The 12,869-nt window shown below is 36.9% G+C and overlaps 1 protein-coding gene across 1 annotated transcript in view; it reads right to left on the minus strand.

The window, feature by feature from the left end:
- Positions 1 to 9,526: 9,526 nt before the first annotated feature.
- The window catches only part of HELZ (helicase with zinc finger), a 172,135-nt gene continuing 168,792 nt past the window's right edge, over positions 9,527 to 12,869 (minus strand). Inside the window, exon 32 of the mRNA XM_011930768.1 lies at positions 9,527 to 10,161. Within this exon, the coding sequence (XP_011786158.1) occupies positions 9,827 to 10,161 (335 nt within the window). The 3' untranslated portion in view covers positions 9,527 to 9,826. The remainder of the gene's footprint in view (positions 10,162 to 12,869) is intronic.

Consider the following 12,869-nt stretch of genomic DNA (forward strand, 5'->3'; position numbering starts at 1 on the left):
TCGGGAGGCTGAGGCAGGAGAATGGCGTGAACCCGGGAGGCGGAGCTTGCAGTGAGCTGAGATCCGGCCACAGCACTCCAGCCTGGGCAGCAGAGCAAGACTCCATCTCAAAAAAAAAAAAAAAAAAAGAATGTCAACGGGAAGGGGAGAGCATCTTTAAGCTCTTCTCTCGATCAAACCCCCAGATCCAGTTCAGCAAGCGTTCATCAAAAGCCTGCCATACAACAGGCACAGAGCTGGTGCTGGTGGTTTAGAGGTCTGAGGACATGATCTCTGCTTCCCAAAAGCTCATAGACTCCCAACTATGACACAAAAATGGTGATAAGGGAGGTATAAAGCTTAATTGCAAGCACAGAGACAAAACGGGCTAATTCCAACTGGGTAGTGTGGGAGGTGAAATTGAGTCTCAATAAATCAGTATCCCTGGGGAGTGGGAGTCTGAGAGCTGATGGGCTTGTTCCAAACAAAATCGAGAGGCCGGAAGATCAAGGGCTTATTCAGGAAGTGACGGTGACTGATCTGCTATAACCTGGTATGTGCAATGCACAGGAACATGCCTTGGGTGCCTCCAAGTCCAGCTAAGAAACGTAGGATGTGATGGAGAGCCACTGAAGGCTTTTCAGCAAAAGAGTGGTACAATCTGATCTATTTCAGAAAGGGAACTGGTTGCAGTTGGTAGCATGAACTGAGGGCTCTTCAAATCTTAAGAGGATTTCCACTCATTAGGGAATTGATTTGTTAGGACAATATTATGTAACTCGAGCAGCAGAGTCAATTTCAGACTAAGTGCTCTTTGGCTGTTCAGAGCTAACCACAGGAGTATCTGGATGTTCCAGTTTAAAAACGGCTCTCCATCCCAGCACTGCTTCTGCTAACCAGCTTTCACTCTTCATGCTTGACCTGCACTCCACATCTGGCAGTTTTGATGAAAGGAAGTGATTGTTTTATCAATTACATTTTCACACACACTAACTTTCATACTAATACCATTCTCAGAAAAATGCTTCAAAGGGCATCAATATGGCATAGGGCTAACACCTGAGGCAATCACATCTGCATTTTCCCACTGACAGTGGAGCCTGGGGTTATTTCATCTAGAGCAGGGAACAGCTCAAGGAGTCCCCCAAATCCATTTGATTTATATAGAAAGAAGTTTTTATTTCTAAAGTCCAGATTAGATTGTCATATCAAATCAACTCAAAGCGAGATACCTAGCTTAAAATGGATTCACCACAATGAGTACAAACCGTACATTGTCCTTAGGAAATGCTGACCGTCCCATCTACTTACATTTACAAACTTGAAGCACAGTATATTCAAGCTAGATTTATGGTGCCACATTAATAGGATGTTAAAAATAAAATAGCCAGGGCACACAAAGCCTTCTGTGACCTGCTAACGCTTCTCAAAATCACATCATGGCAGATGCAAAGAATTATTTCCCCAAGAAAAACAAGACCTTGACTCAGGACAATTTTCTGCACAACCAGCAATTTTTTTTAGATTGTTGAATTAATGCTTGTCACGCATTACTGTGAAGTACATGACTATACCTACATAATATACATAATATATTGCTACAAATTAGGTTTATGAGTTCTCAAATAAATTCCAAGCTGCATTAACAACTAAGTGACTTGTTAAGAGTAATTCAGGATAATTTTCTTAAATTCGTAAGATATACGTTGAATGACTCTTTGAAAAGGGCTTATTTTCTCGCTGACCACTGGAGATCTTTAACTTTCAGGTAACACTTTTAAGTCTTAAAAGCATTACTGCTGAAGTTTGGGGATTTAAGCCAAGTCACAAATTTCTGGAAAGCAGAATTACAACTTTACAAATTCACACTGAGTTCTCAGTTACATTCGTTTTACCATTTACTATTAGGAATAAAATCAAAGGGCTGTGCTTAACTTCAGTCAGATCTTTGACCTTAAGAGCAGAAGGAAGCAGAGAATTAGAGTTCACACATAATAAACACATCTCCAAATTATTAAAAAGGCATTTTATTATAAATACATTTTAGTTGTAGCAGTAAAATACATTTTGTGTTACCATGAATCTTTGAAAACAAAAGAACTTCACTGAGACAATGAGCACACTGTAGGAACTGTAGACCCCAAGTTGAAAACTTGTTCTATGGAACCAAAGTAGCTAACGTAATTCCAAAACTAAGTTAGAAAAGATAAAGACAAAGAAGAAAATAAAAACCCTAGAGAGTGGCTTTGGGGTTATTTTATGGTACAAAGTCACCTTTCCTTTTAAGGATAAACTCTTTAGGTATTAGAGCCTCTTAGATGAGGTATCGTTTACTGCAAAGAAAAAACATTGTTATAATTTTGCCACAAATTATGCTTATTTAGATGGCTGTATAACTGGTACTTCGAAGAGATGAACCTGACCACCTCAGTTTTGTATAGCTTCCTTCAGGAAGACTTCCCAAAATAAGACCCAGTATGAATTTGCTAAGTAACTGATCTATGAAGTTAGCTGAACAAGTTTAGACAAGAACTATATGTATGAAGCATTAAAAAAAAAAAATCCTGTGTCACTAATAACAGGACCCTTTAATAAAATGCAGAACTCATTATCTTTATAATTTAGAAGAGAAGTATTTCAATCACCATATTTACCTAGGATACAACTACTACATATAGCCAGTACCTTTATGGGGTTTAAAGAATCAGGTCAGATGACTGGCACAGGAATCAGATACAGTACAATGTCATATACATGGATTTATAGGAAGCAGGCATGGTCTGGATTTATGAGAATCCAGGACCCTTCCTCTGTAAAGGGGGAGGCTGAGAGACATTCTCAGCTGCACTGACACTTTGGGACTTCACCCAGGACAAAGAGCCCTCTGACCTACTGAAAGATATAAAGAGGTCTTTGCATACAAGGTATCGTGCAAAGCGAAGTGTAAATAAACCAAAGTTCCCCCTAAGTTGGGACTGCATAAAGGAACCTAGACTGAAAATATAAACAATCCTCTCCGAAGGTTAGCGAGCCTTTTCAGCAGGAAGGACTGTGTCTTAAGAAAACTCCAAAGCTGTATATTCTACGACGGTCTTCACGTGTACTTTTACACCTAAGTCATTCTGTATTCTATTACCTTAAAAATAGATTTTTTTTTGTCTTTCTAGTATCTCAGTAAATTCAAAGCCAAACTAAAAACCAGAAGCAGAGCCCAATACCCCCCAAGATGCAGTCCAGATAAAACAGCAACAACACACAAATTAAAAACTACCCAAAGACCTGACAGGTTTATTATATTATAGGCAGTTTCTTTCTCAAAAATAACGTGCCCATACACATGTGCATCTATGACTTATGAATAATCCATGCTGTGCAGGTGGCAGATCCCACTAGGCTGTTTTGCAAACACACATAGATTTTTTTTTTAAAGGTAGCAAAGTAATCAGAGACATTTATTTTCTGCCATATATAACACTTCAGGCTCTCTCTAACACCTGCTGGCATGCCAGAGAATCTAAAATAACTTTGTTAACCTGAGAAACACATAATTTGAAAAACAAATCCTTTGCCCTCACCACCCTCCCCCGACCAAAAAAAAAAAATAACCATAAAAACTAAACACTGGCCAGACACGGTGGCTCATGTCTGTAATCCCAGCACTTTGGGAAGCCAAGGCAGGCAAGATCATGAGGTCAAGAGATGGAGACCATCCTGGCCAACATGGTGAAACCCCGTCTCCACTAAAAAATACAAAAATTAGCTGGGTGTGGTGGCGCACACCTGTAGTCCCAACTACTCGGGAGGCCGAGGCAGGAGAATCACTTGAACCCAGGAAGCGGAGGTTGCAGTGAGCCCAGATCATGCCACTGCACTCCAGCCTGGGCGACAGAGCAAGACTCCGTCCCAAAAAACAAAAAAAACAAAACAAAAAAAACTATTATTTAAGGATTATCTGTTGTTTTCGATGCTCCATGCCACTGCCATCTTAGGACAGGGACTGCTACACTCAGTGCCTTGATACATGCTAGGTGCATTCTCATGGCATTCTGATGGCTTCTTCCCAGGATTCTCACTTCCATGCATGTGGATCAAGATTGACTCTAAGCACACCAAACAAATGCACAGCTTCTAGACCGATGCCCAGGCAGCAGTGTACACAAAAGCAAACTCACCCTAAAACCAAAGAGCTCCTTCACCCTACTGCGGAAGAGCAGTGCAGACCCCAGCAGGGGTGAGAGGGAGGAGGGATGGTGGTCAATCCAAAGGGCCTGTTGCTCCATGGAGACCTTTCTCCACAAATGTTCCACTCATGGCACCGGATTTATAAAAATGTCTCCAGAGATCAGTTTTTTACACTGAGTAAATAAATCCATGGTTGAAAAGACATTCGGACTCTGAAGGTCTCTGAGACTTTCAAACCGTGAGAATCAGACCGGTGATTTTCAAAGTGTGGTTCCTGGACTGGCAGCATCAGCATCGCCTGGAAACTTGTTGGAAATGCAAATTATCAGGCTCCAGACCAAAATCAGAAATGCTGGGGGTGGATCCAGCTATCTGAATTTTAACAAGACCACGAGGCAATTCTGATACTGGCTAAAGTTTAAGAACCACTGCTCCATCCTGTTCACAATTCTAAAATCTTAAAACAGGACAGATTTGTAAATAGTACTATATGACTTTTACTCTGTGTTGCAACCTATGTAATTTGCCACCCTTTCCCCTTCTCAAACATTAAAAAAGTATTAATGAAAACACTTCATAAAATCAAAAATTTCTTAAAAGGTAATATTGATTTCCCCTCCTCTACATAGTTCTAAGGCAGGCAATCACATGCTAGTATGCAAAGTAAAATACAGAAGATACCTCATATATGAGGTAGAAACAGTTAAAAAGACTCCCCACGAACATAATGAAAATTTCATAATATTGTTTAACAAACTCATAGAATTATATAAAACTTACTATGCTTTATGCTTAATATCTGTATCAAAATAAAATCTCTCTGTTGAACAAATTGCAAATAAAATCTGGTCTAATACTCTGATAACTGAAACTATATGAATGTCTCTGGGTTTTCTAAACACTCCAGTTTTAGACGCTTTAGACGACCACTGCAGAACTGGGTTTGGAATTTAACCACAGTTCACGTTTCTAAGTCTAGATTCTTCCATTAGGTACCTCCCTCCCCAAAATTTTTAGAAACTCCAGTGACTGTTTCCTTAAAGTTCACTCCAAAGTAGACATTTTCAATGGGTTCAAAAATTTTAAGTATTACAATTGTTTTAAAATCTCTTGAACCTCATATTCTAGTTTAAAGTAATAACAGAATGTGTTTAGTAAGATTCACTCCTTGCAACAATGGTCTTGACATTACTAATTGAACAGGTATGAAAGTAGAAAGTGTGACTTTAGCAGTTTTAAAGTCTCAGCTAATAAAAGTCCATCCTCAAGCAGATGGGAAATGTGAGGAGCATATCATAACGAGCACTTTCAAGACTAACATGCCAGTTACTCTTTCAAGATGGAGATGGTGTCTTTATAAGTGATTGGCACTGCTACGTGATATTTTGAACCAGAAATCATAGTTAGAACATTAGCTATTCTTTCTAATTTCTAGACGGCTTGAATGTGGATCAGATGGCAAAGAGTGGAGACAAATCAGATCCATTAAGACATTTATACCTTGAGATTCAGGAAGACATATAGCGTGGCAGTAGAAATTAAGGATTTTCATATGTTAAGGGGATGGTAAGCAAGAAATAATGTCTGGTAAATCATAAAAGACAAATTACTATCATTGAGGAGCTGGAGGGAAAAAAACAAAAAACGATGGCTAGCCTACATAACATCTGAAAGCACCAATTTGTATCTTTCAATACATTTAAAGTTTTAACTTTGTATTTTTATAGATTCTTTCTGGGATTCCCTTTTTAAAAACAACTCCACTGTAAAACAATGCTATAGAAGGTGTCTGTTTTTAAATGAGTATTTCAGTAAGTCTAATTTTCTTAATATTGATAGTTGAAATACTAAAATTTATCTTGAAATTTTCTTTACATCCTGAACTCTTAACAAAGGTGGCTCGCTGTAGCTAAGGGGGCTAGAGAAATATCTTTTACGTCTGCAGTTTTGCTCTTGACATGAAAAATATTAAACACATAAAATCAACTACACTAGAGCAACACAATACTACCTATTAATTATCCCAAAGTCGGGAAATTCAGTTAGCTTTCTCAGCAGCTCCAATGCCTCCATAAAAAAGGAGAGCATTTTCATAAATAGGTCTTAGAAATTGCTGTTTAATTAGGTAATGCTTATTCAGTGGGAATTCTGCTTATTGTACTTATTCTGCAGTTCTCTGAACTGAAAAGACCAGTTGATGTTTACATCAAACCTAAACTTATTCTAAAATCTGATGATTAAAAAAAAAAAAAAAAACCTACACAAATTTTTTGTTATTTCATGTGTAAAAAATGACCTGGATAGAGAGCATATCTGTGTGAGAAAAGGATAATTAAGGTCATGTTAGTTTAAATGGTCAATAATTAACTACTACTGATTAATCAAAAACAAAGTTCTGCTATAACATTTTGGCAAAGCATATGTCCAAATGACAACCAAAACCCCCTTTAAAAACACACCAGAAAATATCCATGTTACACGGAATGAGGTTCTTCAAATCGTAACAAAATACCATTTTTAGATCATGAAAAGAAATTTTTCAGCATGAAGGCTCTACTTTACAAACTCTATCATCTAAAATAGTCTTTAAGGTTAAAAAAAAAGAAAATCTCAAGTAGAACTGAAATTAAAAAGTGAAACAAAATATTCTGGCAAGAAAAAGAAAACTTCAGTGTGATACAAAGGACAAAGACGTAAAAAGACATTATGTGAACAATTAACCTCACTTAGAAAAAAATCTGTTCTGAAGAAATGGAAGCTGGTAATACTTGGTATTATCTGAGTGCTATCATCAAGTTTTCTGGAAAAAAAAATTTATATACATATATACATATACTATACATATATATGCATATATAAGGGTTGAACCTAGTATATAAGTTATGTTTCATAAATCTGATTTATGGGTACTTGCTACTACTACTCAAGTAATACCCAAAGAACATCAGCTGTACTCAGAAGACATGCCTCATTTTGATGGAAACTTGCAATGATTCTTACACAAGACTTGTTCAAAATGTTCTAAGATACTATGCATAATGAGCAGGTTCTTTAAAGCACAGTTACAAAGATGGCATTATGTAATGCTGAGGAAGAGTAAGCTTGTTATAAGTCAAAATAAGCATTTGATGCAGAATCTAAGAAGAGTATCAGATGGAAGCAACATTAGAATCCTTGACTGGCTATGGAAATGATAAGGAATGAGGAGCACTCACATACTCACAGCAGAGAGGTGGACCAATAAGTAGCTATTATTTTTAGTTTTTAGAAATAACTGCTTAGAACAAGGATGTCATGACAACTTAATAGCTTCCTTATCCAAAGCTTCCATCATCAACATATTTATATAAGGTAATGGGGGTGCATATATGACCCCATGAGCCTTAACTAAATATAAATATAAATAATTTAAAAACTGATATTTTTTTAAAGATTCAAGTATAGAAAACAGAAAATTAGGCAATAACCTCATGACAAGGGGTCAACTGAAAGCCTTGACTTGACAATTTTGTCTTCATATTGTCTTCATATTATCAGATTGCTTTTGAACACTTACCTAGCTTGCATTGTAGTCCTGCGTACTGGGGCGGGGGCCGGGGGGTGGATAATCACTGATGGGAAAATTCTAACAGCCTCACATTGGGGAGATCTAATTTTCATTCAGACTATGTCTTGAGCTTTGTCATAGACTTAAAAGTACATAGCTACATGGCAAAACTTTTTCTTCTTTTCTTCCTACTAAAGTATGCTGAGTAAAATCTGACATTGCTAAATGTGGTGATCTGACATCATACAGAGAACGTGTGGTGCTGGAACTTGCTGGCTCAGTTTTCAACTGTGATTTATACTAACCATTAACAAGTTTGCAGTTTACAAGTCTATGTCTGCCACCTTACACAGAGACTCACAGCCTGTAACGCGAAGCCACACACAAATGAACCGCACTCTTAGCAGAAAGAGCTGAATAAAAGAGGCACGCGGCGCTTGTCCTGGAGCTTGCTAACCATTAACCAAAGGCACTCTTTTATCCCAAATTGTCTGAGGATTAAAAGGGGCTGTAGCTGGCCAACATAAACTAAACTCCAATCATAGAAGAAATGTCAGTAATTTTTCTTTACTTTTGCCACTTTTCAACCTGGTTTTAAAAAAACGTACTTTGATTATAGGATGGCCTATCAAAAGTGGTCTTCCAAAATCCTGTTTTTGAATGGATCATCAGGAAGATTGGGTTCATTTGAAAGGTTTCCCAGCTTCGTCTTATTATTTTTTAAAAGTTTATATTGTAGTTTCAAGATACCTCTGAAATACAAAAGTAGTATTACTAGGTCAGGAAAATAAGGACATATATTGCTTTAAATGTGTGACAAGACCAAAAGTTTCAAGAGGGTAAACATTTTCCTTTGGATTTTACCAAAATTCATTCAAAGCAAATTTTAGATGGTAGAATATTTAAGATGGCTTATTAAATTTTATATTGTGTACAAGTTCAACAGGGGAATTTTAGAAGAATTGAAAGACATGAAAAACAAGGGTAGTTTTCTGCCCCAGATTCTGATGAATTTTGATACATTTTTGACAAACATAATATTTCTTCTTTAATGGTCTTCCTCAAACAAGACAGCTAGCAAAATATTTGAATTGCCACATATAATGTCACATTTTAATGTAAACATCAAATAAGGTACCAAAATTTTTACTGGAGGGAAAAAAACCCAAACCTTAAAGCGGCACAATTCTTTATACCACTGGAGAAGAGGGAAGCCAGGTTACAAACATTTACACATGCATAGTGAGAAAAAAAGAATTGTACTAAATTCACGCATTTTTAAAATAGTTATCAAGTCTACTAAGCACCAACAATCCTAAAAATTTTTCAGCTTCTTGATTTGTTTAAAAAAAAAAAACACACACTATCAAATTAACATTAAAAACAAGCTTGAAGTGTAGCTTGTCCAAAAAATAACTAAGTATGCCAACGTTTTTTTCACATTTCAAAAAACAATGGCATACAAAATATGCCTGCAAAGAATGCCTTTAACTCTATCCTATGGTGGATGGAGATTACAACAACACATCATACATAGTCTAAAACTATAAAAGTTCTAGAACGCAGCATCGTGTCACCAAAAAAAAAAAAAAAAAAAAAAAGCTGATAAAGTACTTAGAAGATGCTGCCCCTTTATTTTAAAAAAAATTTAAATGAATTTAAGCAAAAATAACATACATTTGTACATCAACTGGCCATTTCTGGTACAGAAACCCAGCATATGGTAATATTATTGAATAAATGTAAATGCTACTTACAATTTTTTTTTCTTTTTAAATACATTTTAGACAAACTTTTTTTTCTTTTTTTTTTTTTTTAATAGTTGCACAATTAACCTCTTGGCTGCTAGCTTGATGCAAACATATGTAACAATACACAAATTTTAAAATTTTTTTATTCTACATAAAAGCTGTCAAAGTTTTGACACATCAAAAATGCAAAATAATGGAATATACTTAAAAAAATTAGTTGCAAGTCTAGCAGCAAAGCAATTAAGTGAGAACATATTTAATATTAAAACAAAGGGAACTGTGCATCTATAGATGAAGTCCAACTACCTTAATTCTACTGATACAAACAGAAATTAAAACATTCTCCCTTGAGGGGAAAAAAAAGTGATTATTTAAAATATGAGTAAAAGCCATTGCTGCCAGATGAGCTTCCCAGGCTCAGTTCCTGGAAGAGAGACAGAGGGTCGCTACTCTTCTTGGCCTGCTCAGGAGGGGGCCTGGGCTTTGGAGGGGCCCGCAGAGCGCTGGCATAGGACATGGCAGGCTTGCCCCCCACAGAGCTCTGGGGGCTACTGCTATTGGCCGACTCCGCGATTTGCTTGTTGGGCATAAGGGGTGGAAACTGGCCGAGATGCTGCAGCACACTGTAGTTGAAGGAACTGGACACCTCAAGGTTCTCCGACTTCAGTTGATCCTCAGGGGGTTTGACAGTCTTGGGTGGCGCTAAAAGCAGAGAACAGTGACAATGATTTAAGGATGAGCCCAGCAATGTTCATGTGCCTCATTCACTCAGTGTGTCAGAACTGGCTCTCATCTCCAGGAACGCGGGGACAGCATAGCCTCTAGGACAGACACCTTCTGCCACAGAATGCTGAAATCACAACACATCCAACCAAATGTCTCTATCTTATAGACACATAAAACAGCCATAAGAAGTGGAATAGCTAACATATAAAAACTAAAGTTCAAATCTGAAGGCTTGCTGAAAAATAAAGTAGTTTGTGTAACTGTACACTTTGATATTTATTCTAATAACTGCTCATAGTTTGTAAACAGGCACATGCTCTCTCTTAAATAAAAAGGAGCTGCACATCCAGACTCCTGGTCAAAACAGCTTTTATTACTGAGCTAAGTAACAATGCCATGAGATTCCATTTGTTTACAATGCTACCCTTCCTTGTATTACATACTGAGTAACATGGAATAAGGTGTGTGGGGGGGGACTGTAAATGACTTCACATTTCCTATAATCTGCCTGACTTTCAAGGTTCCTTAAAATTTTACTCCATCCTTCCTAACCAATTTTATTGCTCACTAAACCATAGCTTGCTTTCAAATAAATGCTTTTCTTTTCAATCTTTTAAAACTTTATATAACATTTTACTGGATTATAAATACAAATTCACTGAGGACAATTTGAAAATTTCAGAAAAGTTCAAAGAAAAAAGTAAGTCATTCATACTTCTGAATACCGAGATAGGCCTTAAGTTGTTGTTTTATTTTTCCCTAAGTACTTGATTTAGAGTATTTCATAACTTACTTAGGTAATGTCTCATTTTTAGAAATTTTCATTATCGCCAATTTTTCTCTTCTCTGGACTGTGATGTCCCAGGTAAATATTTCTAAATATTCATGGCTATTTCCTCAGGATAAATCCCTAGGAGTACAAAGCTTCTAACAACTATGGCCAAACCGCTCTGCAGGAAGATGCTGCCCATGTGTGCTCAGCCAGTCATGTCTGTCCATTGCCATACCCAATCACAACACTGGCATTATGACTGATTAAAGCCTTAGCCTATTTTATTAAGTAAATAATTATCTTGTGGTTACAATTTGCATTTCCTTGATAGTTGGTGTGTAGGAACAGTTTTTCCCTGTTTATTACCTATTGTGCAGGCTACCTTTGTCCATTATTCTATTGGACACACTATTCTATTGTTTTTTCCTATTATTTTGTAGGCACTTTTTACATATGAAGAATACTATTCTTTTGTCATATGTTGCAAATATTTTTACTTGTTTCGTGATTTCCCTTTTAATGTTATTTATAATGCTTCCACTTTGTCAACAAATGTTTTAGATTTTACTAAGCAAATCCATGAACTAGTTCCTATGCGAAGTCAGGTAAATATTTACATCTTTTTGTGAATCTTTAAGCATTTCCTGTTTTAAATTAAAATTTTATAATCTATCTGCAATTTATTTTGTTATGTGGCATAAGGTAAAGATATAACTGTTCATTTATTTTTCCCTTGAATAGTTAGATAATTAAATAATCATTTATTGAATAATCCATCCCTTCTATGCTGGTCATACTTCCATTATTACTAAATTCTTTTGTGCATTAAAATCTGTATCTGGGCTTTCTAGTCTTCCTGTTCCACTGAACCATGTTTCTACTCCTGTGTCAGTATTGTTTAAGTTTTTTGTGACCCTATAATAAATTGCGTTCTCTGCTCTTTGAAGTCTTCCTTATTTTCCACCTCTACGTCTTTTCAAATAAATTCTGGATATTCTCATAGACCTTCCATTTAATTAAACAGTCAGGTGAGCCATGCTCACTGTGCTTTTCCTGCTTTCTCATAGGTTGCTTCTCATATCTGGAATTTGCCCATTTACCCATCCAAAACCTTAAACTGCCATCTCAATCAATAAATATTTATTGAGCACTTACTATGTATTCACTGCTGTGCTATACCCATGAAAGTATACAGTTGGTTAGAGCAGCCCTTCATAAACTTATCATTTTATTGTGGAAATAAGATAGAAACCCATGGCAAGGCTAAATAACAATAGAAGTGGAACAACGAATGCTGATAGGTCCTAAGGGAGTTCTGGGAGAGCCAGGAGGGAATCTACACAGAGAAGATGAAACCGGGGATGAGTCCTGAAGGATTTAAATAGGTGGGGAAAGACTAGGAAGGCATAGTAACAATCTCTTGGTTTCCGTGCTTTCCCTGCTTCCTTTTAGGTACAGAAACCTCACCCACTACACTAAGCTTAAATTGGACACGTGGTTGCTCAGCTAGTGACTACATTTCCCAGCTTCCCTTGCAGCTGAGTATGGCCAAGTAACTAAATTTGGCTTAATTAGATACGAGCAAAAGTGTGCATGCAATTTCTGTGTCATCGTTAGCTTGAAGATAAGCCACTTGTCTTGAAACACTTTCATGGCAGAAACCTAGCTTTGACTACGCAAAGACAAGCCTTTAGAGGACAGTGGGACACAGTAGAAGGACCTTGGGCCCTTCAATGACTTTGTGAAGCAAAGCTACTCAGATAGTGTGAACCAGCCAATTAGGTGAAAGAAAAATAAGTTTCTATCTTATTTAAGGCACTGTACTTTGGGGTCTCTTTGGGACAACGGCTTAGCCTTTACCCTAACTGATACAGGTAGAAAAGGACAAAAATGGGAAGCATTTCCTCATTAG

Source organism: Colobus angolensis, unplaced genomic scaffold, assembly GCF_000951035.1.
Source record: "Colobus angolensis palliatus isolate OR3802 unplaced genomic scaffold, Cang.pa_1.0 Scaffold1, whole genome shotgun sequence".
NCBI classification, from domain to species: domain Eukaryota; kingdom Metazoa; phylum Chordata; class Mammalia; order Primates; family Cercopithecidae; genus Colobus; species Colobus angolensis.